Here is a 27,412-nt window from a genome sequence, read left to right on the forward strand (position 1 = left end):
TGCTGTAGTTCAGTGGTAGGGCGGTCACCTGCCAATCGGAAGGTGGGTGGTTCAATCCCTGGCCCTGCAGTCAAAGTGTCATAAGTCCCATACTAGGGACTAAAAGTCAGGATGTCTCGAACCTCTGCTGCTTTGACAATTCTTTGTGTTATTTTCTCTTTTGAGTCTCCCAACTTTATGGAAGGGCAACACTAAAAACACTGGAGTTACGTATGTAGTTATGTGAAAGCGACCCTAACTGGAAATGATTGTTCTTTTTTTCTTTACTTATTTGTCGGACAAATGTCAGTATTCCCTAAAAGGAATTAAAGACGGCACACGGCTCACTGGGCCTTTGTGTGGTGCCATCACATGAATAGAAATAGGATCTCAACAAGTAAGCACTTTGTTCTTTTGTTTTTATTTGAAGGGGCATTTGAAGTAGCAGCGTTTTTATTTAGGGATTCAGAAAGTGAACTGTCCTTTTGGTCCCTGGATGTCTTCCATGTCAGCAGGATTGTGTTGTCAGACCTCTGGGAGAGAGGCAGAGGTATTGTGCTTCATCAGATATAACCCCAGCAGACAGTCTGTGCAGGATGGTACGGAAAGTTCAGACTGGAAAGGGCAGAAAACTCTCCCTGCCTCTCTCTTGACACGGCCACTGCTCTGTAGTTCAGTGAAAGGAATATTTCAATAATATAAATCATCGTTCAGTTAATTTCTCTGATACTCAAACTAGGATACAATCATTTACTCATTGCCTTTTATTGATTAAAATTTATTATATCCCATGGCCTTTCTTATTTTTATTTTTTTAATCAATTCCAGCTTCTTGTAATGAATAAAGAGGCTCCTGTCCTCTTTCCTAGATTATGTTTTTCTTTTATTGAGCATTTTTCCTATTTAATAAAATAAGACACTGGAACTGGCTTTCTTTTCTCAAAATCCTCTACTTGGACAAACTTGAACATAATCCCATCATGCCCTGTTCTCGCATTTCTGATGTTATCGTGAACCTGAATTGAAAACCAGCCAAGGCTGCTTGTCTAGCCTTCAGCCCCCTCTGGGACTGATCCTGTGGCTCTACTTGGGCAAATAGACTGGCCAAAGACCTTGGTTTTCCTACAGACTTTTTTTTTTTTTTTTTTTTTTTTTTTACTCTCCAGTTCCCGATAAAGATCAGCAATCTGGCTGCTCTATTTTTAGTAAAGATATTGCAGGGAGGGAGAGGGGGGGGGGAAGAGACTCTGAATGTTGCTTCCTGTGACGGTCAGTGCAATGATTTAGTTTATAGGCAAGGACCGTCTTGACCCACTATTGTCCCTAGTACTTCATCTTCTGTGATGAATGGCCTCATTAGTAAAACATTCAAAGGCCTCAACACCCTTATTTCAAAATTCACCAGCTGGTTCATTTTAAATTAAAATGGGAAGCATCAGCTTGTGGAAAATGAGTAATGTTACCACAGTAGATGTTTTTCAAAGAGTAGCTTATGACCTAAATGGACCTCTGTTGGGGATCAGTAAGAATTCCAGTAAGGTTGACCCTGTCCTGAAACTTGACTGAACATGTACTGTAGAAGGGTTTATTTTCTCTTCAGCATGTCTGTCAGGTGCATTTCCCAAATGTCAATTCACTTTGATTATGATTGCCTCCTAACTTCCTGTTAGTGATTATGATTTGCTACAGTTGATAACTTCTCTGTGCCTGTAGACATAGATCTTGTTTCTTTTACTGCATGCATTAGATTGTTCGTGTCACATTATAAAAAAAAAAGAAATAAAAAAAAACTGTTGTAGACCGACCTGCCCAGGACATCCAACTCACCTGGTATTTCATCTGTCATGGCCTTGCTCAGCGGTGCATTCTATTTCGTTATAAGGTTATAAAAGCTTCACAACTACAACAATTATGTTGGTGCATTTTCAGCATGTAGCTCTGCTTTAGCAATGCGTCAGGCAATTATTAGATGGACAAATGGATTAACTTTATTCCAACTGGCATCGTTGAGCGGTTCCCTCTGCCAGTTTAGGCCCAAAACAAAAGTTTACAATCCTGAAGAGCCATTACTCTTTAGACAGAAATATGTCCGCATAGCTTAGCTCATACTAACCATAATTGTTTTTGATTTATTCAAATGAATCCTTAATCCTTAAAACCCGGAAGAGATTTTTTTTCTTAACAGATGAGTAATTAGGTTACTCAGAGGTTGCAGTTGTACAAATCAGCCTTACATCAGAGAATAATGATGCATGTAATTATAGGCGAGCTGCCTGCCGTGTCTCCTCGTTGATTGAGCTGTGCTTAGATTCCCTAAAGATGTCACTCTTTCCTCCTCGTACACTGTGGAGAGTGGAGACTGTCAGATGACGGGCCTTATGGTAGACTGTGCAGAGATCTTTTAGCATCTCTCTCTCTCTCTCTCTCTCTCTCTCTCTGTCACATTTTCTAACTCGTATCAAGGCCTCTTTATGTGTTGGAAGGATAAATAGAGATAGATGATGTCTGAACCAACACTTTCATGATTTGTCAAAAGCCATGTGAACCTGCAAACAGACTAACTGGGGACTTTATTTTCCCATGTAGCCGGTTCACAACAAAATTGTCAATATGAAAACAAAATCTGGTTTTAATGCTATTATTTCAGTTGATGTTATCATTATCATTGTGCATATTGTTGAGGACAAAGATTACTCAAATTACCACAATCCAGCGCATACAGACCAGGAGTAGGATAGTATTCCAGCATAGAGATACTGGCTGGTTTCTGGGGCCATAAGCAAAACATAATGAAGTTGTTATATACAGGGTTTCTGCAGGTCCTTTTTCAAGTCAACACACTGAACTTGTTGAAACCTGCAGAAACTCTGTATATCAGCGGTTATAAACTACATTTTTCCAAGGTCCAGAATTTTTTCTAAGCAGCCACTCTGGGGTCAGACTTTCAAATAAATAAAATATATTTATACCTAATACGCCTATTCTTGTTTGAAATTTTAAATTTCTTACTAAATTAATGCTATTTTTTTTTTCACATGTATTAGTGTGAACAGACTGCTAAAAAACATGGAAAATCCATAATGATAACTAGGCTACTTAATCTTGAAATGATCTCAGATTAGGAGGCAGTTCACTGAGGAGTGATGGTTAAAATCTGTGGTTACGGAAACATTGTTGTAGTATGCAGTGTCCTGATTGGTGGAAAAAGCTTGCAGGAAGAAAGGCCTGTTGTCCGGTATAAATGTCACTGTCAAAAGAGCCTGAAGCTGACGTGGGAAACCCAAGCTTTAATGAAGAATGGACTGATAAGTAGGCTACGCATTCGTTTTGCCAACTTTCGGTAACGCTAAACCATTACATTGTCCAGTTCGTTCAAACTACAGATCCGAGGCGACCCGATCTGGCAAACTTGCACAATGTAATGTAATGGACAATTCCGCTTCCAACCTATAGGGGGGCCGAAGCGGGAAAAGTTACATAGTGTTGCTTTAACTTACGAAGGTTTTATTGTACACAGTAACGAACATAGCGTTAGTTGTGTCAGCAGCCGTTGATAATCCTCTCTGTATCGTTCCTACATGTGTTGCGTGTTGGCGCTGCTGTGTGTGTGTGTGTGTGATGCGCGGGCATTGCTGTCCCTACTTTCTTCCAAAATGCAACACTTGTATCCAAATGAATTGTGTTTGAAGCTGCATGGCATTCTGTCTGGTTTACCTGGGTGTTGTCCAGTGTGACTTAGATCTGCATTACCGAAACTAATCAGAATGTGTGAATAGTGATGCAAATCTGGGGGTTGCACTCTCTCTGTGGAATGTTGCATGCTGTGAATGCTCGAAATGCTTAATACCAGACCGCACTTTTTCCTTTTCCTCACATTTTCTGAATTCATTATTATTCTGCGGGCCGGACTAAGAGCCTTTGGGCTTTGGGCTGGTTGTGGCCTGTGGGCCTCCAGTTGACAATCGCTGGGGTATATAGTGAAGATGTCATACCGTGGGCACTGGGACATATGAAAGGCAACAGGACACATGCATGCTTCAGTGGGAAGAATTGGGGGGGATCAATAAAGGACCAGAGCAAAGTTTTGCCCTGGGGCCCCTTAGCAGGTTAATCCGGCCCTGCATACCTCTACTGATGTGGCTGCTTGTACTACAACCTCTACTATTACTAGTTATTATTGCTAGTACTACTGCTACTACTATAGTACTGTATGCCTCTATATTATCAGCAATGCTATTACTTCTACATGTATTGTTATTAATGGGGGCATTGCGTTAGTGAAATCTCACTTGCATCAGCTGCTTTATTCTTGCCTCACCACCAGTGACTCAGTCGGCCAGCTGACTTGTATCATTAGATGGTATTCATTCAGGTGTACCTTTTTATAACTTGACACTTTTCACTGTTACTCTGCTGGTGCCTACATGGCAACACCATTTGACACGAGGCACACTAGCTCCCTCCACCACCCCTTTCTCTATCTCTCTGTATACGTTGTTTTTTGAGAGACCATTAAATATTAAAAATACAATTTTATGTTTTTCTTGATTGTAACTTACTCCTCTTGTACAACTAATGCTAACCGCTTTATAATAGGACTGCAACTCATGATTATATTAATTTACAATGATTCTGTCAATTATTTTCATGTTTAATCGTTTTGTCCATAAAATGTCAGAAAATAGTAAAATATGCTCATCACAATTTACCAAAGCCTAGTTGACTTCTTCCTATTGTTTGTCCTCGTCATAAAAACCCAAAGATATTTAGCTTAATATCATCAAAGAATGAGATACCTGGAAAATGTTCACATTTGAGAAGCTGGGATCTGTCCATTTGTGGCATTTCTTTTGTTTTAAAATAGAACCATAGCATAAATTATCAAAATGAATGCCGGAAAATGTAATATTGACTGCCAGATCGATAAATCGCGAGTTTCAGTTCACCACCACTGCTGTTGACCTGTAAAGTCAGGGGGTCATAGGTCACATGTTTGCTGTCAGGGATAAAAGGGACTTGTTTAAGGCCAATCAGCATGCTGCAACCCAAGGGATTAAACTGCAGTCTTAGCATATATGCACATTTTCACAGTTTTTTTTTTTTTTCCTTGATTATGAGGCACGTTTTCTTAAAAAATGCAATGCAATATGCGGGATATTTATGCAATTTTATGCAATGAAATTGCGGGAACTTGCAAAAACTGCATTTTGATGAAAAAGAGAAAAAAAGTGATTCCCCCAACACCCTGTTTTTCGATGACGTTCACGTTGCGTAATTACGTCACTCCATAACGTTCCCATGGCAACAGGGGAAAATGGCTGCTCTTGTGTGAAGTGTAGGCAAGCCCCCAGGAGGAGCGCTAAGTCTATATGCCAACATGGGCTTAGCGGATAGGGGTGGTACTGCACCCCATGGCCCAGAAAGACCTTTCACGGAGCTCCCGCAGCTCTTTGTCTGTACACTTACAAAGTTCTCAGTGCTTCGGTTAACATGTAGGGACCCTCACTATGCAACCGTTGAAGTTTGGTGATATTTTGAGCCTTTTTTGTGGTATAAATAGCGATTTGTTTTTAATTTCCCTGTGCCCCAAATACTAGCTAGCGTTGTTAGCTAGGTTAACCGGTCCGTGCTAGCTTCGTTCCAAACACAATCAATTAGCATGAAAACCTGCCCCAGAGAACAACAGAGTGGGTACACATCATTTTATTAGCCCCTAGGTTTGTCCTTTAAGCCTACGGTCAAACTGAAAAGGCTGAACGGCAGACGTGTTCATCTCGCTGTTACTGTACTGTCAATAGCCGGTACGTGGGTACACAACCAATACACGTCACTACCCCCAGAATGCATTGCGACGTAAATAACCAAGGCGGCCTACGAGGGAACATATTTTCTGCATTTTTTAACAAAAAACAAAACATTTGGAGTGTTTTTGTAGCACCTTTTTATAGCTGACGCCCACGTTAATCTTATAAGGCCAACATGTTGTACTAGTCGGGGTTCCTTTTAAATGACAATTGCGGATATCTGTAATTCAGTTTTGACTAGACAGAATGAAAGTTAAAGATATCTCAGACGTCATTATGACTAGTGCAAATTATTGTGCATGACGTTGCTCTATTAGATATCAATCAGTGCTAATTACAAGTTAACAGTTAACAGGTGCTCCGCTTAAAGTGGGAGGGCCTAATTTGCATACAGATATCTGCAACGTCATTTCACCTAGTCAAAACTCTAATTCAAGATATCTGTAATTATATTTTGACTAGGCAGAATGAAAGTTACAGATATCTCAATTTTCAGATATCTCTAATCAAAATTCATTTCAAGATATCTATAACTTGATAATAGATATCTACAATTAAATTATGACTATCCCTAACTGCAGTTTGAGATATCTACAACTCCATTTTGACTAGTCATAATTCCAGTTACAGATATCTACAACATAATTTCGCCTAGTCAAAACTTAATTTAAGATATCTCAAAATGAACATGTAGATATCTTGAATTGAGGTGAATTAAAGATATCTTGAACTGGAGTTATGACTAGTCAGAATCAAATTGTAGATATCTCAAACTGGAATTACAGATATCTACAATTCAGTTGCAGATATCCGTAATTCACATAGTGGATATCCGCAACTGAATTGTAGATATCTGTAATGATAAACCCCATACAAATGAATGTCAAAAGTGACGTAATTTGTCCTAGGAAGAATGTCTTTGTGGATATCTGAAATTACAATTATGGATGGGAAGAATGTAGTTGCGAATATCTGAAATGTTCTTTTTGACTAGGCAAAACTGAATTACAGATATCTGCAACATATCCAGTCTAGCTGTTAAATGTTAAAAAGGCTTGCCATACTTTTAAGCACTCTCATTGGAACGTACGGGGCTTCCCGCCGAACACTGTATCCAGTTCTCTTAATACATCCATGAGTGTAGGCTCTATAGCTATGGTGTTAAGTAAACACAACATTTTTCAACTTTCTGCTAAGATATATGTGACTTTTTTGCAACGAAAATGCGGGGATTGTGAAATCATGCAAGCTCCGCATATTTTGCGCGGAAATCGGCAATGTATGCGGCGAAAGTGCGGCGTATTTTAAAAAATGCGGCCCCGGCATAAAAATGCGGATTTTGGATGATTATGTATTGAATTATGCGGTCGCATAATCGCGTTTTTCTGGAGGGACTGGGCAGTGATGTTTCCTCATTCTTTGATGCTCAGGGGAAAAACGTTGTCTCCTCTTAAACACATATAGGCTCGTGAAATCCCATGGGCCTAGATAAGAATTGCCTACATTAAACCAATTAAAGCTGTAATGCCAGTCAGTAACCACAAAACACTGGAACAATTTAAGAATAAAAGCAGACAAATGCTGTAAGCATATCTTATCCCTTGTGTTGACTTCGGTTGACCGTTTTCAATTTTTGTTTTATATCAGAAAATATGGGAAGTAGCCTAGTAAATAAGCGCTAAAAATGTCTAGAAGAAACATTTTACAATTTAAAATGTTGGAAAAAGCAAAAACAAACTGTGGAAAGAAAGGCGTAAAAAACGTTGGGGAAAAAAAGGGTTCTTTTCAAGGTTGACGGGAAGACAACACAAGGGTTAACATGAACTGTTGAAGGATGAAAGGCTTATCTAAAATAGTTTGTTTATTTCATAAATAAGTAGGCTATCTGTTTAGACTAAAATGAACATTGTTTCCGTTTTATAATTTCTTAGCACCAAAAGTTGGTTTCCTGCTGGGTTGTTGTAGGTAGGCCTAACTAAAGCAGCTTATAAAGAGAAAAATACAATTCTCAGTGTGCAAATGTGAGATGAGCGCTGATTAATTTCCCAGAAGCCAACTTCTCCTTTCTAAAGGCGAAGAAACAACAGCATCGGAGCAACTGGAAATACGTGTGATAAGTGACTTCTCCCAGGGAGTGATGAGTAAGAAGACGACGTTACTCTTTTTAAATAAATCTGTGCTTTTACGTTACATATTTTTGGAGTAACGACCCTGACGCTGACGAGCGGTTGTGCGTCTTGGAGAGGGCAGGGACGCCGGAGACGCGCAACGGCAGCAGCGCAGTCTGGTTGGAGCCACTGGTTGAGATCATTCAACTCAACACAACTCTGAGCACTGACTGTCTCAACGAATTGTGGGATACATATCGACGTCCTCCATTTACCCGAAATCTTACTAAACACACGATGGCCATCCTCCACGACCCCCTGAATAGCCACAAAAGCGTCGGATGAGTGAAATCGGAGATGCTGCGCACCACGGCCAAAATCCTGGAGTTTTTTTGAACAGGACTGTGGGTGTGTGCGCGTCGGGCTCGCCGTTACCTCCGGACTGCACTCACCAACTTTCCCCGCTCTCCATCAAGTCATGTCTGATACAGAGCGATGGGCAAGTTTGACGACAACGAGAGGATAATCCTCAACGTCGGAGGCACCAGGCACGAAACCTACAAAACCACCCTGAAGACCCTGCCGGGGACGCGACTGGCCCTGCTCGCCTCCGACTCGGACATAGACTCCGTGCTGGATCAGCTGCAACAAGTCCCCGGCTTCATCGAGTACAACGCGCGGACGAACGAGTACTTCTTCGACCGCCACCCGGGTGTCTTCGCCTACGTGCTCAACTACTACCGCACCGGGAAACTCCACTGCCCGGCGGATGTGTGCGGACCGCTGTTCGAGGAGGAGCTCTCCTTCTGGGGAATCGATGAGACTGACGTGGAGCCCTGCTGCTGGATGACTTACCGGCAGCACCGGGACGCGGAGGAGGCTCTGGACGTGTTCGAGCTCAACGTGGACAACGGGGAGGATGACGACGAGATAGGGAAGAGGCTCGGCATTGAGGATGTGGCTGCCGACGGTAATGTTAGCCTGTGGAGGAAGTGGCAGCCGGTGATCTGGAATCTATTCGAGGATCCCTACTCCTCCAGGGCAGCGAGGGTAAGGGCGCACCGCTGCGTCTGGGGCTCTCCAAACATACACAATAATTCATTCACAGTAAATCACTCTATAACATGTTTTAACCCAAAATCTCCCAGGAAGGGTAAATAACCTAATTTATAAGTTGGAATAAAGTCTCAGTAACTTGCTTTCATCTAAAAAAGTGAGATGTCTTGCAGTAGTGTGAGGTCATTTCTTTTCAGCCTTTCATGTTGTATGACTTTACTGAATAACCTTCCTTATTTAGATTTGTTTCAAGATAGAAACACTGTTTTAGAACCTGATTTGGGAACAGGTGCTATAATATTAATATATTTTTTTTTTTTAAAAGAGGAGATTTTCCCAAGCAAACAAGGTGTTAACACTGTCAGAATGGATATTCATAGCAGCAGTGTATTTTAGTTGTGGAGGCCTGTGCCAAACGGAGGCTATAGCCTACATTTGTTGCACTCTGATGCTGTTTATTTTAGCCATGCATCCTATATCTGTGTCACTCTGTTGTTCCTGTTGCAAGGGTTTTTTTTTTTGTGAGTTCAACTCCCACAGTGTGTTAGTTACCCGTTTAGATCTCATTCAGAAATGCTCGATTTCTGATAAACACAGAACAAGAAATGTGTGGGACGTTTATCTATTCCAAAATTAGTGCAGTGCCTCATGCTGGGAATAGGAGAGATGTTAACTTATAGGCCACATGTGGCATCTTTTGTCATTCCTTTTTGATCATCATAAGGTGTTTTTTTTACACTCAGGCACAGTGGTAAAGTGTGTTATAAATAAGTTAGAATTTTGAGATTTTACTTGACTTTCTCTCAGATATTATAAATCAATACACCATCTGTTAGAAGTCAGATGTTTTGGAATACTCAAAATCCAGTGTGTTGGATGGAATTCATATCAGCCTATCAAAGAACGTCGCGCAAAAGTTATCTTTAAAGACCAATCCCCGTCATTTGAGACCCCCACTATACTGAATTCTGGGTAATGGACAGCAAATTGATCACTAATTGGCAGCTGATGTGCGACAGGAGTGAAGGACTGCCGGCTGTGATGTCATCTTGTGTGAATAGAAATTAATGCAAAACAGCCACACACATATCTTGATGATGTCACAGGCAGCATGCCATTGTATGCAAACACACAACTGTTAAAGCTAACGTGTTTAATTAGTTCAGGTTTGACTGATGAGTTTTTTTATATAATTAATCGCAACGTAACTAAAAAAAAGAAAGAAAGCTGATTTGTTTTTGTTTTTATATCTGCTGTGACATCGCTGAATTGGGTGTGGCCAGAGGTGACATTGCTTGGAAGTTCCAATCCCTAAAGGGCAGTGCTGCAGCTTTCTGCTGTACATTATATATGTGTTTATGTAGTTTGCTCCTTTAAGAGCCAATACACTAAAAGTAGTGTTTGGAATTAAATTTTTTTAAGCAAAGCAGGTCTTCTTTTCCCAGCTGCAAAATCTAAAGCCTCCAAAACAGCATTTAAAGGAATAATACTACATTTCAAGAAATAGACTTACTGTATTCACTTTCTTGCTGAGAGTTTAAAAATCCACACCACTCTCATTTCTGTCCGTTATATATTAATCTACAACCAGGAGACTGTTAGCTTAGCCTAGCATAAGGGCTGGAAACTATAGGAAACAAGGAGTCTCCACTGATTGCCTGGCAACCTCAGGAATTCAACACAGCACAACACAACATGTCATTATTACACTTTGGCGTTGTAAGGATTCAACAAATGTGATACAAAGTGTTAATTAGTGAGTTTCAGAGGAGCTGGTTGCGTGACTTTGTTACCTTTTGACATAGCAAGGCTAGCTGTTTGCCTCTGCTTCCACTCTTTGTGCTAAGCTAAGCTAACCAGCTGCTGGCTGTAGCCTTACCGGGGATTTCCACCAGATGCGTAACAGCTGCGGACCGGCTCCGCTGCGTGTCTGCTGCGTGCTCCGCCGTCCGTCAATACCCACCGGGTCTGGATTTGTTGCGGAACGGCTGCGGCCGTGACTGACAGCTGTAGTCACGAGGACCCACGAGATCTCGCAAATTCACGTAGAATAGAATCACAAAACCAACAACAGTTAGTTTCCATCCAGAGGAGTAGAGGGGAAACGACTCTGTGCTGTGTTTTCAAGGTGTAGTTCAGGGAAATATGATCCGTTGTGAGCACGGGGTATTTTATTTTGAAAATTAACCGGATATTTATTTTGTTTCTGTGCTCGACTTCCTGTCCCGCACTATCTGCCGTGTGCTGAATTGCTGCGGAGCTCTCCGTCGTCCGTCAAAAATAGAAGCTCTGCGTATCTGCTGCGGAGGGCTGTGGACTGACAGAACTGGGACGGAGTCGGGACGCAGACGTTCCGCAGTCTGTGGAAATACACACATTGACTTTAATGGAAACCTAATGACTCTGTCGACGTTCTGGAGACGTTCCGCATCCAGTGGAAAATTGTATTAATTATATTTACCGTGCAGACATAAGAGTAGTGTGGATCCTCTTGTGCAACTCAGCAAAAAAGCAATTAAAAGTATTTCCCAAAATGTCGAGCCATTCCTTTAAACCATCTTATGACACTAAAACTCTTGACTAAAGCAAGATTGATAAAATTCTTCTGCAAGTAGCACACTTTAAAGCTGCCTCAACCACAGTAAAACTGCGCTGCGCTGGCCGTTCCATTGTTTTCCTATAAGAGAAGGCGTTCCGCCCAATTAGGCACAGCGCTACCCTTGGCGTCGCGCACTGCTCGTAGTTCAAATTATTTCAACTTTGACCTAGTTGCCGCTGATCTTTCAAGGCGCAACCATTGGCGCAACCAATTCCAGAACGTTCCTGCGCCTTGCTTTGCCTCTTTGCTCTGCGCCCTACCTCGCAGATTTGCCACGGATCATGTGTATTCGGGTTAAGGGCCACGTCAGAGCAACAGTGACACCGCAGCAAAAAAAAGCTTAATTTTAGCTACAGCATAATGCAATGGGATTCTGTGTTAAATACATGTTAGGATACTGTGTAGTGTGAGTCCCTTAGCGTTGTGCTAATACATTTAGGAGAAGATTTTTACTGATGTGATGAGCTTTTCCAACATTGTACAGTCTTAATGTTTGACCACCTGTACCCTGTAACAACTAACACCAATGCAGCCCTTTGGCTTGTTTTGCCTAAATGCCTGACAGTCTGAAAGTATCCTAAATCATATAGAAACCTAATATATTTTTTTGTTTTTTAGTGCAACTGAAGCTTGAGAGTAAAATTATCTTATGAGCTGATTTCTGAATTCCTCCCGGAAGCTGATATTAGCCCATTTTATTGGTCTAACTTCAAGTTCAGGCTTCCCTTAAGCATTTCCTTTGAGGATGTAGCCTCTAACTACTTTGTTAAATGGGGTATTAAACTATGTAGCCGTGATTTGAATGTTATTTCAGAGACTTAACCTGGCAAAAACAACTCTGGAAAAGAACTGTGTTACAGTTTTTTTTGTATAACCATCAAATGGTCATATTTGTTCAAACAATATCAGTACAAATTTCAGATATTTTTTATTCTTTTTGTCTCCCCATTAGCTGCGTCCATGAAGAACTATTTCACGCAGTCATCATTCTGTACATCTATCCTGTTATAGTGTTGTATACAGCTGTACACAATAATGAAGGCTGCCTTCATGCATTTACGTATTTTGCATTTGTCCTGCATTAGTGCTTAATACAGTGGAAGTAGAAGTTCCTCATTGTTGAAATTCTCTTGTATCATACGAATATTGCCCAATAATACCTATAATACCCTATAATTATTTGATTGAGTAGAATCACACTTATTGTCAAATCAAACTCCAGTAGACCTTTCTTCATATCGCCAACAGCTAAAAAAACGAGCATAGTATAATTGTCTTCAGGTAGTTGTTTGAACAGGACAACATGGACTTTTATATGAGATGTGGATGTTTGAGAAAGGGAAGCAGTGTTAGAGAGAAGATGGCGCTCCATCATACAGTGTTTAATTTGTAGCGGTAGTGGTATATAAGACACGTATGTACATCTTTGATATATATTTCAGCAACAAGTGACTGACCTTTGAACTATCCCCTTTTTTATTAAAGATACAATCCAGATTGTGTGTTTTTGCCCAAATTATCTTTTTGAAACTCAAATAAACTGAATGGATCCTGGAGTTACAGCATTCCCAGAATTCTTGCGATGAGTCATCGAGACTGGCATCAGTGATCAGTTTGGCCCGTTGATTCACTCAACATTTAATCGTTTCCTCCATCGTGTGCGTGCGTGTGTGCATTGACTTTACCCCGTATCACTTGTCTTCTTCTCGCAATCCATCAGTAAACTTTCAGTAAGAATGAGGGCAAAGATTTGTCTTTTATGTGTGAAGAATACTGATACAGGATATACATAGAGTAATGTAATATTTCAACTAGATATCATTTCCAAAGCTGAATGTGGAGTAACATTAATATTACATTAGTGAGCTTGAAATAGTTAATTTTTAAAGGGAAACTGGAGATGACCACAAAATTCTGTTGATCTGTAGTTCCTTGTACTCGTCCACCAAATTGCATTGGTAATTTCTTGGAAATGTCTTTTTGGCTATTACGCTGCCGACAGAGGAAGTAGCAGCGATGTATCAGAGGTAAATATTGAGTTAGTCTCAGTGATGCCTCACTGGCAGAAAGGGAGTTGATGGAGCCGAATGCTTGTGTTTACAACACACGTACATCTGTCTCCCTGTACCAACACTCACCCAGTATGCACACACAGAAATCAAGTCACGCCACATTTCCCTGCCACCAGCACCACACAGAAGCATCTGTTTCTATAAGTGCCTTCAAAGCTCTGTTGCCTGCATGTGAACCACGTTCCCTGATGGCGATGATGCTCCACCTGCAGCCATGTAAGGCCTCTGTTTGGTGTCACGGAGGCAGCATGCAGAGAGGTGCTGCTCCTCCCTGATGCATTGTTTTCTCTGTTATTAAAGGCCTGCTGGCTTTTAGTAAACCTTTTAATACAACTCCAATACACAGAAACAGGCTCTGTGTTTGTGAGTGAGAGAAAGAGAGGTGATGCGTAGTGTGAAAGCGAGCGTGTGTCTAAAAGAAGGCCCTCCGGGGCACTAGTCCGCCCCCTGACAAGGCGTTTGTAGGGAGTAATGGAGTGGAATTATCCTCCATGGAAATGAAAGGTGTGATTTCAGCCTGGCAACCCCCTTACACAGTTCACCTGTGTGACTCTGGCACCACAAAGGTGACAGTATTAACCATAAGGTGCTCTTTAACAGCAGACAGTCGCCACCATTTGCAGAAAGGCCTGGAGTCATCACATCCTATTTATTTTGACACGTGCTAAAGACATGGTGAAGGTTTGTTATGTTGGCCAACTCTATTCTGTCAAAAGTTGTGTTAACACACTTTCTTCTCCACCACACTACCTCATCAGGGAATGCTCGAATCATTGGTTTGAATCAAACAAGGTGTTTGAATCTCCCAAATCAATGAAGAGGTTTTTTTTCTAAGTTTATTATACGTAAATGCAGGTTCCCTGTAGAGTTTCATTGTAAACAAACGACAGTAATGTTTACATTCAGTGTTACTCACCAAAAAACATTGTGTGTCTGCTTGAGATCTAACAAACGTGCCAAAGTGTCAATCAGTCATTTTTAAAACTAATATAGTTAGATATAGGTGTGGACAGCCGTTTTCTTTTCTTTTCCGCATCAAAAACAAACAAGCTTGTCTGTCTACCAGTCAGCACAACGGACTGGAAGTATTTTGTAGTGCGTTTTCCCTGGTCGGCCACGGTAATCATTGATGGATGGAAATGGAAAAAGGTGTTGTTCTTCCAGAGTTTCTAATACTAGCTAAATGTACAGCTCCTAACCTGCTCTTTAATTAAACACACAATATACTGTAAGGGAAGGAGGGCAAGCAAAAACGTCCTCTTTGCAACAGGGGCGACAGGGTTTATGGGAAATGTGGTGCTAATTTTGGGAGGCAGTAGCACTAACAGCATGGCAGAGCACCAGTCCTGTCAGTCATGGTCTCATTTGTTAACAGTAATTACAATATATCCCAACTAATATGACCATTCATCAGCATAACCGCATAATAACGGACGTCAGACCATAACTCTGTCAGATCAGTTGTCTGTGGATGTCCGAGAGCCTTTCATTTGTTTCTCCAGGTAAGCTGAAAACCCCCAAAAGTCTGATCTGTCCCTTTAACCAACTCGTTCACCAGTGTTCATGTGCCAACAGTCAGCAGGAGCAGGCGTGTTTCTCTGAGCTCCCCACGCTGTTTCTATTGTTGTAGCCATCCTGTTCTCTCTTCACTCTCGATACTGCCTTTTTAATCTGCACGCAGTGTGTTTTTTAACAGCGGCTGTCTGTTGGTGTGGTCACTTGTCTGTGTGAGATAGAAACAGTGAGAGCTTGTGGTTGATTTTCCTGTATGTTTATGATTGTGTTTTTCTGACATGCGTTAATCTGTTTGTTTGTCCCTCTCATATCTCTGTAGTTGGCCATTTCTGGATTGGGATGGTAACAAAATAACAAAAATAACACCACCTTTTTCATTTCCCATGTCTGCACTCTGAGGAAGAGGTTTAACTGATGCCTGACTTTGTAGTTATCCCCCCACAAATCACCCTCACCGCACCCCCCCATCCTCCCATGAACCCATACGAGACTGCAGCTTGCTTTCTTCCACTTAAGAGGTTAGAAACCCAAACTGTCTGGGTGCCGCCTGCCGCACGCCTGAAGATACCAAAGCCAGGCTGCACGCTCTGCCTGCCTGTTGTCATGGCAACATCATTGCTCATCACCACGGCCTGTTTTCATTCAGATCCGTCCGGTCTGTGAAACAGATTGATTTCAGAAACCTGCTCGACCATGAGCCCTTATTGCTCAGTAACCCCTTGCGTACTAGCTTGTTAGTTTTGAGGCAGCGATGCAAAAATCAAAAGGGGTGTTGGAGCATCACTAATGCAACCGATCCATGTGTGCATGCCTCTTTAACTGCTTTCTTATTGCTGTCAGAGGTGATACATGGTAATGTGCTTTAGCATTTTTACTTTTTGTTTTTGTCTAACAAGAGCTACAGGTGTACAAGGGCCAGCCTGCCTCATCAGAAAGCCCTGTTGAATCATATTATGCCGAGTCTGATGTTGTAGGAGGCCAGGAAATGCAGCTGATCCGCCGCAAACAGACGGCAAGGCCTTGCTGAGTAAATAGAGTCTGACGTGTAAACAGCAGCAGACCTGACGCTGGGTAGGAGAGAAGGGCAAATGGCTGACCGAGCGTGGGCGGTGACGGCTCGCCGCTGGGCATGTTTGTAGCTGCTGCCAGTCACGTTAATCTGCCCCGCCAATCATCATCCTGTGCTGCTTCGGTTGACTATAATAGCTCGGTGTGCAGGAGTAGTGTGGAGGGCTGCCGCTATGGTGATTTAGGAGGTTAGTAAGCGAAAGACTTTCACATTAACACTTTTGGATCTGTTAAAGGTGTAATGTGAGATGTCTTTTTTTTTTTTTTTTTTTTTTTTTTTTTTGGTGGTGTATTTGTTGCTAAGCACCCCATCCCTATGGTGATCATGCACTGCCGTTTGCGTTTATAACCCATCGGTAATGCAATGTGGTGTCTGTGATGTCTTCTGCCCTGGCAGCGCTCCTTTTGTCTTGTTGGTTAGTTTCTCAGGCATACTGTAGACTGTAGAAAAATGTTTATGTTACATCTGTGACATCACCCGCACATGTATGGGGAAGGGGAAATTTAGAATTTTCTATATGGGTGCTCTTTGAAATTACTGTAGCTGCAAAATCCAAATGTGGTCAGAGGGGAGGAAGCCTGTGAGGAACTGAAGTGGTATAAGCAAGAAGCAACCACCATGGCTGACACACCTGTTAACTAAGCAAAAGGTCGCCAACAACAAACTCTGCATCATATTTCCTTAATAGAACAATGATTATCCAAAATACCAACACATTAGACCCATGCAACATAGACACTGTAACAATATTTGTTTACAATACAAAAACTCCTGCGTCCCCTACATACATTTTAACGGCGCTGAGCTAACAGTGACCAGGAACAACTTGAAATGCATCTTTTGATGCTTTCATATGTCAACAATTAGGTTTGAGAGGTAATTTACCTGTTGGGCCTCCGACTAAATAAAATGACACCATCTAAACTAGCAGTCAGTCTGGCCGGTGGTGAGATGTTGCTGTTTGTAAAATTAGATATGGTTTATCAAAAACGCTAGTAAAGCAACAGATTACAGAAAACAATCATTGTCAAATTCAGCGAATATCTCCTCACCGTCACCCAGCCCTCTATTTTCTGTGTGTGCTGAAAAATGTGTTGGTGTTAATACACAGCCCTGGCTGTATAAATGGAAAACAAACAGGAGTGCACGAGCCACAAAACACTGTTCCAGCCAATCGGCAACAGGAGGCGATAGTTGATGGTTGGTTGGAGGGGCAGAATGTGCCGGCTGACCAATAGTTATCTGTCCGTGAATCTGGGGGGGGCGGAGGTTCTGAAGGGGGGTTTGCATTTGTTTGGCAGTTAAGTTCAAAAATCAACAATCTTTGCGCAGTATTGCTTACTGAAACGTTTAATCGCAGATTTGATACAAAAACTTAAATTAATATTGTCTATTACATCATCAATTTGGGTGCGCTTACTTTTGGGTTTTACCTCCAAAGACGGTTAGCTGTTAGCTTGTTTCCAACCACCAAAGTCTGATCGTCTCTCCCTGTCAGACTTTGATGTCACCATTCTGGGATTGCATCGAACTCCAAAAATAAATGGTAATAAACCCGAATTAATTTAATTGATGGGCAAGCATGAAGGCCTTTTTGCATCTTTATAATAGTTGTAGAATATTCATAGGTTGCTTTGAATTGTTCGATCTCAAAATCTTTGCCTTTGACGTCTATCGTACGTCTTTTGGCTATATATATACTGTATTTATATACATACAAATCACTGTTTTTTTCTTTGGTTTAAGCATATAAAAACGAGAGGCAGGGGAGATGACGTACAGACACCTTTTAAGGATAAAAGTAATGGATTGTGGGTAACCATTGCTATGGAGATATTCTTGTCCTTGATAGAAGAGCTAGCGAAAGGCAGAAAAAAAGCTTGTCTCTGCTCTCACAAAGGTCAGTTTTGCAAATTAGTGACACGACCAGTCGGCATGATATGCATTTGATTATGAATGAAGCATGAGTGCATGTATGACTTTCCATGACGGCAGTGTGCCTCTTTGTCCCTTTAAAGGTTTCTACAGGTGTTAATTCCACAGAGCATCTGACATGAGTCGTCCATTTGGTAACTTGCTCCCACCCACCTTCTTCCTACAATATCCAGGCAGACTTTCTACAGGTGCACGCCTGGATGAAAAAAAAAAACAGCACAAGGCTTAACCATCGGATCATGTTAAGTGTTAAAATGTTGTGTGTGTAGTGGAAATGTGTGCGAAGAGAGTTCTCAGTGTAACGGTCAACTCAAAATGGAAGACATTGTGGGTGGTTTTCACAAAATGCATATGACTCAATGTTAGCCAAATTGGTTGAGCTTTATTGCCCAATTTGCAAACCGAAATTGACGTCACCCTGACTGAAGACTGCGAGGAGTGCTGTGTAAACTGGAACGGATCAAAGAGAAGGAGAGAGGTCCTGTTCTTTGATGTCCATCTCGGCAGGAGAACATCCTGCCAGATACTGGATTATATAGAAGACTGATGTGCTTCAGAGTCAGAAGTGCACTTAGGAATGGGTTAGATGAGCGTTAAGTATCATGCATTTATGAATGTGATGGCATGCATGCTAAAGGTGCGCTCCACCAGCAGGGGCCCTGATGGTGCCCCTAGCTCTGTCTGCTATAACAGACGTGCCTCTTGTTTGGGCTTAATGCTGAATAATTAATGTTCATCAATTTACTCTGAAAGATTGAGCTCTTCCTGAGGACAATGGATTTACTGAAAGTACTTTTCTCTGGCACCATTTGCACACACCCCACACTCATGCATTAAATGTAATTAATAAATCAGACTTTCAGGCTTTTATTTATATATATATATATATATATATATATATATATATATATATATATATATATATATTATTTGTTAATGGAAGGTATATTAATGACAAGATTTAAGGGAGCGCAAAACAAGTTTGAGCGCTTTTCAAAGAAGTTTGTTTTTGATTGTAAGCACATAGGCACAGATTTGTGGGAGCAATATTAGATTTCTGTGCGAGGGAGGATTAGATAGAATCATGAGTGTAACGGATGATTAGAAGAGGAATTTAGTATTGACTACATTTGAGCTAGCAACCAGGATTAAGGTTTCTCACGCTCATAATCAAAAACCTTAACTTAAAGTCAGCCCTGTAACATAAGCTTTGCTTGGTCTTTGTATAGAATGGGCAGCCTGAAATGTTATTTAGCACTGCTTAAAGCCGTCGGCGATCTCAGACGATATTACTACTACTTCTAGTGGGCCCAGTTGTAAAGCAAGTGAATATATGTTGTATCATATGAGACTAGACAATCTAAGGAATCCATTTCTACCATCCATGTTGTGCTTGTCGATAAGTGAGCTAAATAAAATAATGTTCTAGAGTTAGGCCATTTTCAAAGGAGTCTCTCTCTGACCTCAAGACATCAGGATGAAAATGGATTTGTTATGTTTTACACTGTAGCTGTTGCCATAACTACAGATTTTAAGATTTAAGTAAAGAACACTAATTAAAAATTTGCTCGACATACTATTGGCCATTTTCCTGCAGACTTTTACTTTGAAAAAGCGATGACCATGACGTAGATGTGAGTCTATCCTGTTGCAGCTTGCTGATGAAAAATGGTTGGCAAGTGGCTTCCTGCATTCTTAAGTGCTGAAAAGAGATGTACTCATGACTGGTATTGCCCGCTCTAATCGGATTCTCCTCTTACTTATCTGTGCCTATGCGTTGAGAAATGTTGACTTGTAGTCTGAGTAGCGTTTAGAATTCATGTTTAGTATGTTAGGGTCATGTACTAAAACTTTGGTGTGGTGCCGACACTAGAGTAGAAAAATGTACTCAGCCATACATAAAGCTGTTGTTTAAATTCTTTGTCAACTTATTGTTAAAACCGTATTCACACTGAAAAATATGTATTATTATATGACCTCAATGTCACTTTCAACCAATTCAACCTGGTTTTAACTTTGACCTGCAAATCACAAAATCAATGCTTACTGGATTTAACTGGTTCTAAGGGTTTTTAACATCATTAAGGTTGCAAAGATTAGGTAATATTAACAAGTATTTCACGGTTTGAAAATGTTAATCCAGTTTCGGAAAACATAATAAAATCCATTTCCATTAAGCTAATTAAAAATAATTGGTTAAATGAAACAAAAATGCTTGATCATCAACTTAAAGCTAAAAGTGAGCATTTTGTAGATGCTGAAGTTTTCACAGTAATATGCGCTTAGATTTAAAAAAAAACATTCCTGTCCGTCTACCTCCTCTGTCTAGGGCAGTGTTTCTCAACGGGGGCGGTACCGCCCCCCAGGGGGCGTTCAGAAGATGACGGGGGGCGCTGGAAGCAATATTTTAGGACAGGGGGCGTTGAGGTTTGTTTGAAAGCTAGTTTAAACCAAAGATTCACAATGACAATACATGTTTATACTTTAAACTACTTGCAAAAAACAGTGGTCTGCAACATTAAAACCTGCCAGTTCACGGCACTGCGACTGGACGAGATGGTGGATCATAACTCCTCTTCTGTCAGTTTGTCGCAGCTCCGTACTGCCTTCAGGGAAACGGGACGTCAGAGCATCGTCTTTAATGAGCTCTGTACTACGTGAAGCTACGTTCAGATTTAAAAAGAAAAAAAAGAAATCGCCGCAGGCTGGTGCGACGTCCTGTTGTGTTCTTTAACCCCCAGTGTTGCACAAGTAGACTTTATATTTCACAGTAACAGTTTTTCGTCAGATCTTGTATATAACCCAGCGTTTCCTACTGTACCTGAAGGCAGCTTCATTTCACGGAGAAAGAGAGAAAGAAAAGAGATGAGCGAGAGATATCGACCGTGCTTTGTCGTTTGGGAAACATTTAGCTGTTCCATAAACTCCCAGGCAGTTCAGGGCTTGTGTTTGGGGTTTTAAAACTTTCTTGTGGAAGCGATAGAGGCAGTGATGTCACCGTTTACTGTACGGGACTCTCACACCTCCTCAAAACACAGCACCATGTGGGGTTGCGTTTCTCCAAACTTTTTTTCTGCTATTTAATCACAAGACAAGCAATAGCAAACATGGACTCTTCTAACCTAGACTCTTCTAACCTAGACTCTTCTAACCTAGACTCTTCTAACCTAGACTCTCTTCTAAGCTAGACTCTTCTAACCTAGAGACTCTTCTAACCTAGACTCTCTTCTAACCTAGACTCTCTTCTAACCTAGACTCTTCTAACCTAGACTCTTCTAACCTAGACTCTTCTAACCTAGACTCTCTTCTAACCTAGACTCTCTTCTAACCTAGACTCTCTTCTAACCTAGACTCTCTTCTAACCTAGACTCTTCTAACCTAGAGACTCTTCTAACCTAGAGACTCTTCTAACCTAGACTCTCTTCTAACCTAGACTCTCTTCTAACCTAGACTCTTCTAACCTAGAGACTCTTCTAACCTAGAGACTCTTCTAACCTAGACTCTCTTCTAACCTAGACTCTCTTCTAACCTAGACTCTTCTAACCTAGACTCTCTTCTAACCTAGACTCTCTTCTAACCTAGACTCTCTTCTAACCTAGACTCTCTTCTAACCTAGACTCTTCTAACCTAGACTCTCTTCTAACCTAGACTCTCTTCTAACCTAGACTCTCTTCTAACCTAGACTCTTCTAACCTAGACTCTCTTCTAACCTAGACTCTCTTCTAACCTGGACTCTCTTCTAACCTAGACTCTTCCAACCTAGGCTCTCTTCCAACCTAGACTCTCTTCTAACCTAGACTCTCTTCTAACCTAGACTCTCTTCTAACCTAGACTCTCTTCTAACCTAGACTCTTCTAACCTAGACTCTTCTAACCTAGACTCTTCTAACCTAGACTCTTCTAAGCATCAAAAAAGGGCTCTCACTAACTTTCAAAGGTTGTAAACTTATTTCCATTCGGAAGTAAATCCTTCTGCTTTTACCCCTTGATAAGCGCCAGCTTGTTTTTTCATTGGAACAATTCGATTATAGATTTAGATTTGAATGAAAAATAGATTTGAATATTAAATTGCTAGCTGTTTCTGATTGGCTACTGTTAGTGTTTGTTTACCTAATTAAAGTTTGAATGCTGTCATTTAAATTGAATGTCAAATGGTTGCATTTTTTAAACACCTGTAAATATAATTTCTATATTCATATGGGTTTTTGACACCTGGGAAACTAATAAATATGTTGTTTGTCATTCAGTTATATGATTTTTTGATTATTTGTGATAACAATAGTAACAACAATAATAGGCCTAATATTAGGGCATAATCATTAATATTTGGGGTAACTATAGCCACATCTACATCTTATTTGATGGGGGGCGTTAGGTATCTGGATTATGGATAGGGTTTGAGAACCACTGGTCTAGGGTTTGAAATTTCGTCACTTAGCAACTGAACTGTTTGAAGCTGCACAGCCTTCAAACATTTTTGTTTCTCCCTTCAAGCCACGGAGTTAGTATTGAGGAACTCTTTCCCATTTCTAAGATAACTCACATTTGGTAGGAACGCAGCCACAGAGCCTTGCAGACTGCACAGGCAAAGGTCAGGCCACATTTTTAGAGAGGTGTTTACTGTATCCTCAATGCCATCTTATTTATCTGCCAACGGTCACATTTATAGCATGGTAGACTCTTGGGTGACAACACTCAGCCCAGCCTTCAACTGCACTCCTAGATGAGGGCGAGGCTGCAAACTGAAAATGTCACACCAGCAAGGAGACGACAGGACCGTGATGTGCACAGAAAGAATTGTCATCTCTAAATAATGGTGACTAGGTGCCGGCTGACCTTTGACAGCTTTGGTTGGGATTGAAGCTGTAAAATGTGTTGAGTTGTCTGTCCCTACAAAGCGAGGCATAGTAATGAACTGGATGCTGCGGTTTTCTTCTTCTGCCATCTTTGTGTAATGCTAATTGCGCGCCTGGGTACCCTGCTGGATCAACCCCTGGCTTTCAGCTCACTGCCCGCTGATCATTTACACTGGTTCAAAGACCGAAGCTTTAAAGAGGATCCACTGTTTAATGCAGCCACATCTGAGCAAGCAGGGCTCAATTAAAGGATGTGCTGCCAAATCAACACACCAAGAAAGAGAGGGGGACAGAGCGAGCGACAGACAGACAGAGGGAGGGATTGCTTCACAACCTGAAAAAGTGCAAGTAGATTTATGTGCAAACTAATGTTGTCATCTAAGATAAAAACATAAAACATAAGGTGTAAAAGAGAGTACTTACATTAGTATGTAAGCTACAAGTTAAACATTTTATTTCTTTCCTAATCTGAGCCAAACTCCATAAGTGTTCTGTTTGGATTTGGATGTTTTTAATATTTGCTGAACTTGCATATAAATGACGTCATACTGCTAACCATTTCCTCAATTTTAAAAGGACATTTTTTTTATTGTCAAGAAATCCCATGAAAAGTGACCAACAGTGAATGTATCTACTAGCTGTGTGTGTGTGTGTGTGTGTGTGTGTGTGTGTGTGTGTGTGTGTGTGTGTGTGTGTGTGTGTGTGTGTGTGTGTGTGTGGCCTGATATGTCTTCCTCCTCTGTGCCATAGAGCATCATTGTTGTCCATAAACTATTAAAAACACATCAGTGAGCCACGCTGTTGCACTGGCTGACATGTTCCTTTATTACCATGAACACACACACTGTAGTTTTTGACTCAATCCCACACATACCATCCTGCTGCCAGAAATACTCACTACAGCACCAAATGTGGATTAATCTGCAGCCGAAAAAAAAGTCCTCCTGTTTGAAAAACATTTGCTCGCTAGCCTTGTAAGCTACAACCTGCTGTATCATGCTTCATGATGAAAATAGGGGATGTGTGGGAACTTGTAACGTATGTTACAGGTCTTGGATAGAACCGGGTGTAGCCGTTAGTCGCAGTCGCAGAGCCCTGCTGCTGCATAATGAAAATACAATATACAGTAGAACGTAACTGTGGATGTGATTGCAGTAGTAGCAGCTTGCAGTCTGGAAAACAAAAGCACCCAGGGAGGTCCTGTATCATGTCACTGGGCTCATTTGAAATTGCCAGTAAACAACACTTCACCCCTTTCTCTATCTTTGTTTGACATAACTTGACAGCAGTGCCATTACATGTATCAACAATTAAATGCATTTACCTCTGAATGTGGAATTTGAAGAATTTGCCCAACTCTAAAATACCAGGATATCTATCAAATCCTCCAGTAAGACGTACAGTCTTCTCTGCAATTATTTGTTCTTACTCAAATATGTTCTCATCATTGACTAATGCCATCTGCTGTATGTCAAGGATAATGTGGCTCAGAGAGAAACGAGATAAAACATTCAAAGTTTTCCAAGGTACTTTGAGGACCAGGCTCAACTACTACCGCCTCTTCTCTATAGAACTGGTATTATTGTAATATTATTGTAAATACTGTGAATATAATCTATTTTAGAACTGTCAGGGGTGTCTGGCTGCTGCTGATGACATATAGTAATGCAAGCTCTACCAGCCTGATATAAACTGCAGTCCGTAACAGAAACGTCTATGACGTCAGGATTATGTCATATCTCGAGGGCGATAAAAAACATGCTCACGAGCAAATTATATAATTTCACCCACGCCGATATTACTCTTCGCGCACCAATTCAACAATCTAGAGTTGTACAGGCAGTTGCAAGTGTGAAACAAAACATAGGGAGAGGTAAAGAATGGCATCATGCGCACAGAGCTGCCAAAACGCGCCTGCGAGTGTATGCCTTGCGAGCGCTGTAGGGCATATACGCTCTCGCAGGTAAACTCTGTAATGTCCATAAATCCTTGCCAATGTATGAACCCATGCCTCTAACATTTTAGCTAACATGAGCCTTAGCTAATATGGCTGTTTCAAGCCTGGCCAGCCAGTCTGATTAATCCAGAAACAGAAATATTTCAAGACGTGGTATATGATGTAATGTTAACTTCGCTGTGATCGCGTTCTACTAATAAGTTAAACATGGCAAAAAGAATATATAGTAATAGTATTATGACAGAATTTGCTTAGTTGGCTCTAAATTTCTGTTACGTATTAATAAGCAATAGCCATGTTAGCTAAGGCTAGCTCTGATGTAAGAGCGAGAGAGAGGTACATCGGCAAGGATTTACAGAGATTTCAAAAGCATAGCACATATCCCAACAACAGAATGGATGAGAGACACTTATACATTCCTTAATTTACAGTGTTATCTTGTGCTACATCATTAATAAGGACAGGAAAACACTTCTTTGGACACCAACTCCGGGCTTCCTGAACGATAGCGGTCAATCAAAGTAAACTAAGAAGGTCTGTGTGTGGGATCGCCTTGAAAGTGACCAATCATAGGAGGGTCAGTGTCTCATTGGTTTCTGCCAAAGTGTCAAAAGTCCGTTTCATTCAGGCGAGGAGAAATCAACTTTGTGTGCAGAGTTTACCTGCGCGAGCGTGTATGCCCTCCAGCGCAGGAAATGCAGACACTTGCGGGCGCATGGAGGCGCGCGTGCTGCTTAGTTTTATACAAGCAGGTGCCATTCTTTACCTCTCCCTATGTTTTGTTTCACGCTTGCAGATGCCTGTACAACTCTTGATCGTTGAATTGGTGCGCCAATATAATTTGCTTGTGAGCATGTTTTATCACACTCGGGAGATGTGACCTAAACCTGACGCCATAAACATCCCAGGACGTTGTCTCTTAATTGAACAAAGGGTCGGCGCTCTGCCTCCACCCGCGGGCAAAAAAACACACTCAGTGTTTGCAAATTTCCTCAAGACAACAAATTTGCACAAGGCGATAGTATTAAAGATAAGAGAGGATTTGATTAAAATACACTGCATTGCAAAAGTGCAAATAACGAGCTAAGACTTAAATGTCTGTATCCCAGTGTAATCCCAGTGGCGAGGAGACTTTCACTTGCCTTTGATGATGAACTTTTAACAGACTGAACTTCTTCCAGTGGGACTTGCAACTTGTTTGATTTGAAGCGAAAACATTGTTGGGTAGACTTCATGCTCTGTTGAACAGTCCTCCACTCCCTTCAAACTCCCATCACACAGTGACGTTCAGTCGGTTGTGGTATACAGTGTAGTGTAACAAGAGTTTATTTTCTATATTCTACTGTATTTACTTTAACATTGCACCAAATGGAAATACTCAGATCATGCCAATTATCCACTTTGTTGTCACTTTTTGAATAGGTCTTCATGTTAAAATGGTTTTGTTGTTTTGTACTGTGGAAATGCTGTACAGCTTTGACAACCTACTGTAGTATCATAAGGACTTACTTTATTCATGCAAAACATGAGCATGCAAAAATGGCCTCGCAACTACAATGCAAAAATGTCTTTTACGCACTTAAAATCATTGAACTTTTCATATAAAAAAATAAACGGAGATTCTTTTGGAACGCAGTCATTAATACGCATGTTTTAACAAATCTATTTTTAAGCATCGTTTGTGTTATTCATGTGTGAATGACAACTGCCTGCTTGGACTCCAGTGGAAATACGCCTTGTGGCTTTTTGAACATTTTTAAATCTGCATTTATCAATTGTTATCTTCTTTTTACAAAGGGTAAAATTACTGTGTAATGGGATAGGGGTTATTTTTAGTGACGGATGACTTTGATGAATTATCACCAACTTTGCAGTTCCTTATTTGAACATCTTTCAGGTCAAAAAGTTGTGGGCCACATACCAAATGTTTTGAATGTTTTGCTCAAGTCTCAGCACTCTCACACTGTACTCTAACTGCTTGGCAGCAAACGGCAGACAGACACAGTTAGACACTAGCTGGTGAACATAGTGGAGCATTTAGCAGCTAAAGACCGTTTGTGGAGACCAAAACAGAACTGTGAATATTGGATTTACATTCGTTGTGTGGCCAGAGACACAACTTCAAATGAATGTTAATGTTACTCTGTGACTGCCTGATGTGTAAATAGGCAAATGTTTACTAACTCAATTGCTATAAGGTTATAATTAAATATAATTAATCAATTGATCAGTCATTCAGTCCATTAACGAGTCAATCAACTCTGACATGAGGAAATTTGTTCTCCTTAGTCGCAACTTTGTAGCTAATGAAATTATATACTGTGTATATATATCAACCCTAACAAAAGTGTATTTTGGCTGCATTATTTATTTACTATATATATATATATATATATATAAAAAGTATCTATTTTATAGCAGCAACAATTTAGATGGGTGTCACAGTTTTTCAAATGGTGGAGA

The 27,412-nt window shown here is 40.9% G+C and overlaps 1 protein-coding gene across 3 annotated transcripts in view; it reads left to right on the top strand.

Moving 5' to 3' along the window:
• Nucleotides 1-8,086: 8,086 nt before the first annotated feature.
• The window catches only part of kcnc2 (potassium voltage-gated channel, Shaw-related subfamily, member 2), a 106,431-nt gene continuing 87,105 nt past the window's right edge, over nt 8,087-27,412 (top strand). For all 3 annotated transcript variants that reach the window (XM_028570739.1, XM_028570740.1, XM_028570741.1), the window contains exon 1: nt 8,087-8,941. In XM_028570739.1, coding sequence (XP_028426540.1) covers nt 8,387-8,941 — 555 coding nt within the window. In that variant the 5' untranslated portion in view covers nt 8,087-8,386. The remainder of the gene's footprint in view (nt 8,942-27,412) is intronic.

This window comes from Perca flavescens, chromosome 23 (genome assembly GCF_004354835.1).
Source record: "Perca flavescens isolate YP-PL-M2 chromosome 23, PFLA_1.0, whole genome shotgun sequence".
NCBI classification, from domain to species: domain Eukaryota; kingdom Metazoa; phylum Chordata; class Actinopteri; order Perciformes; family Percidae; genus Perca; species Perca flavescens.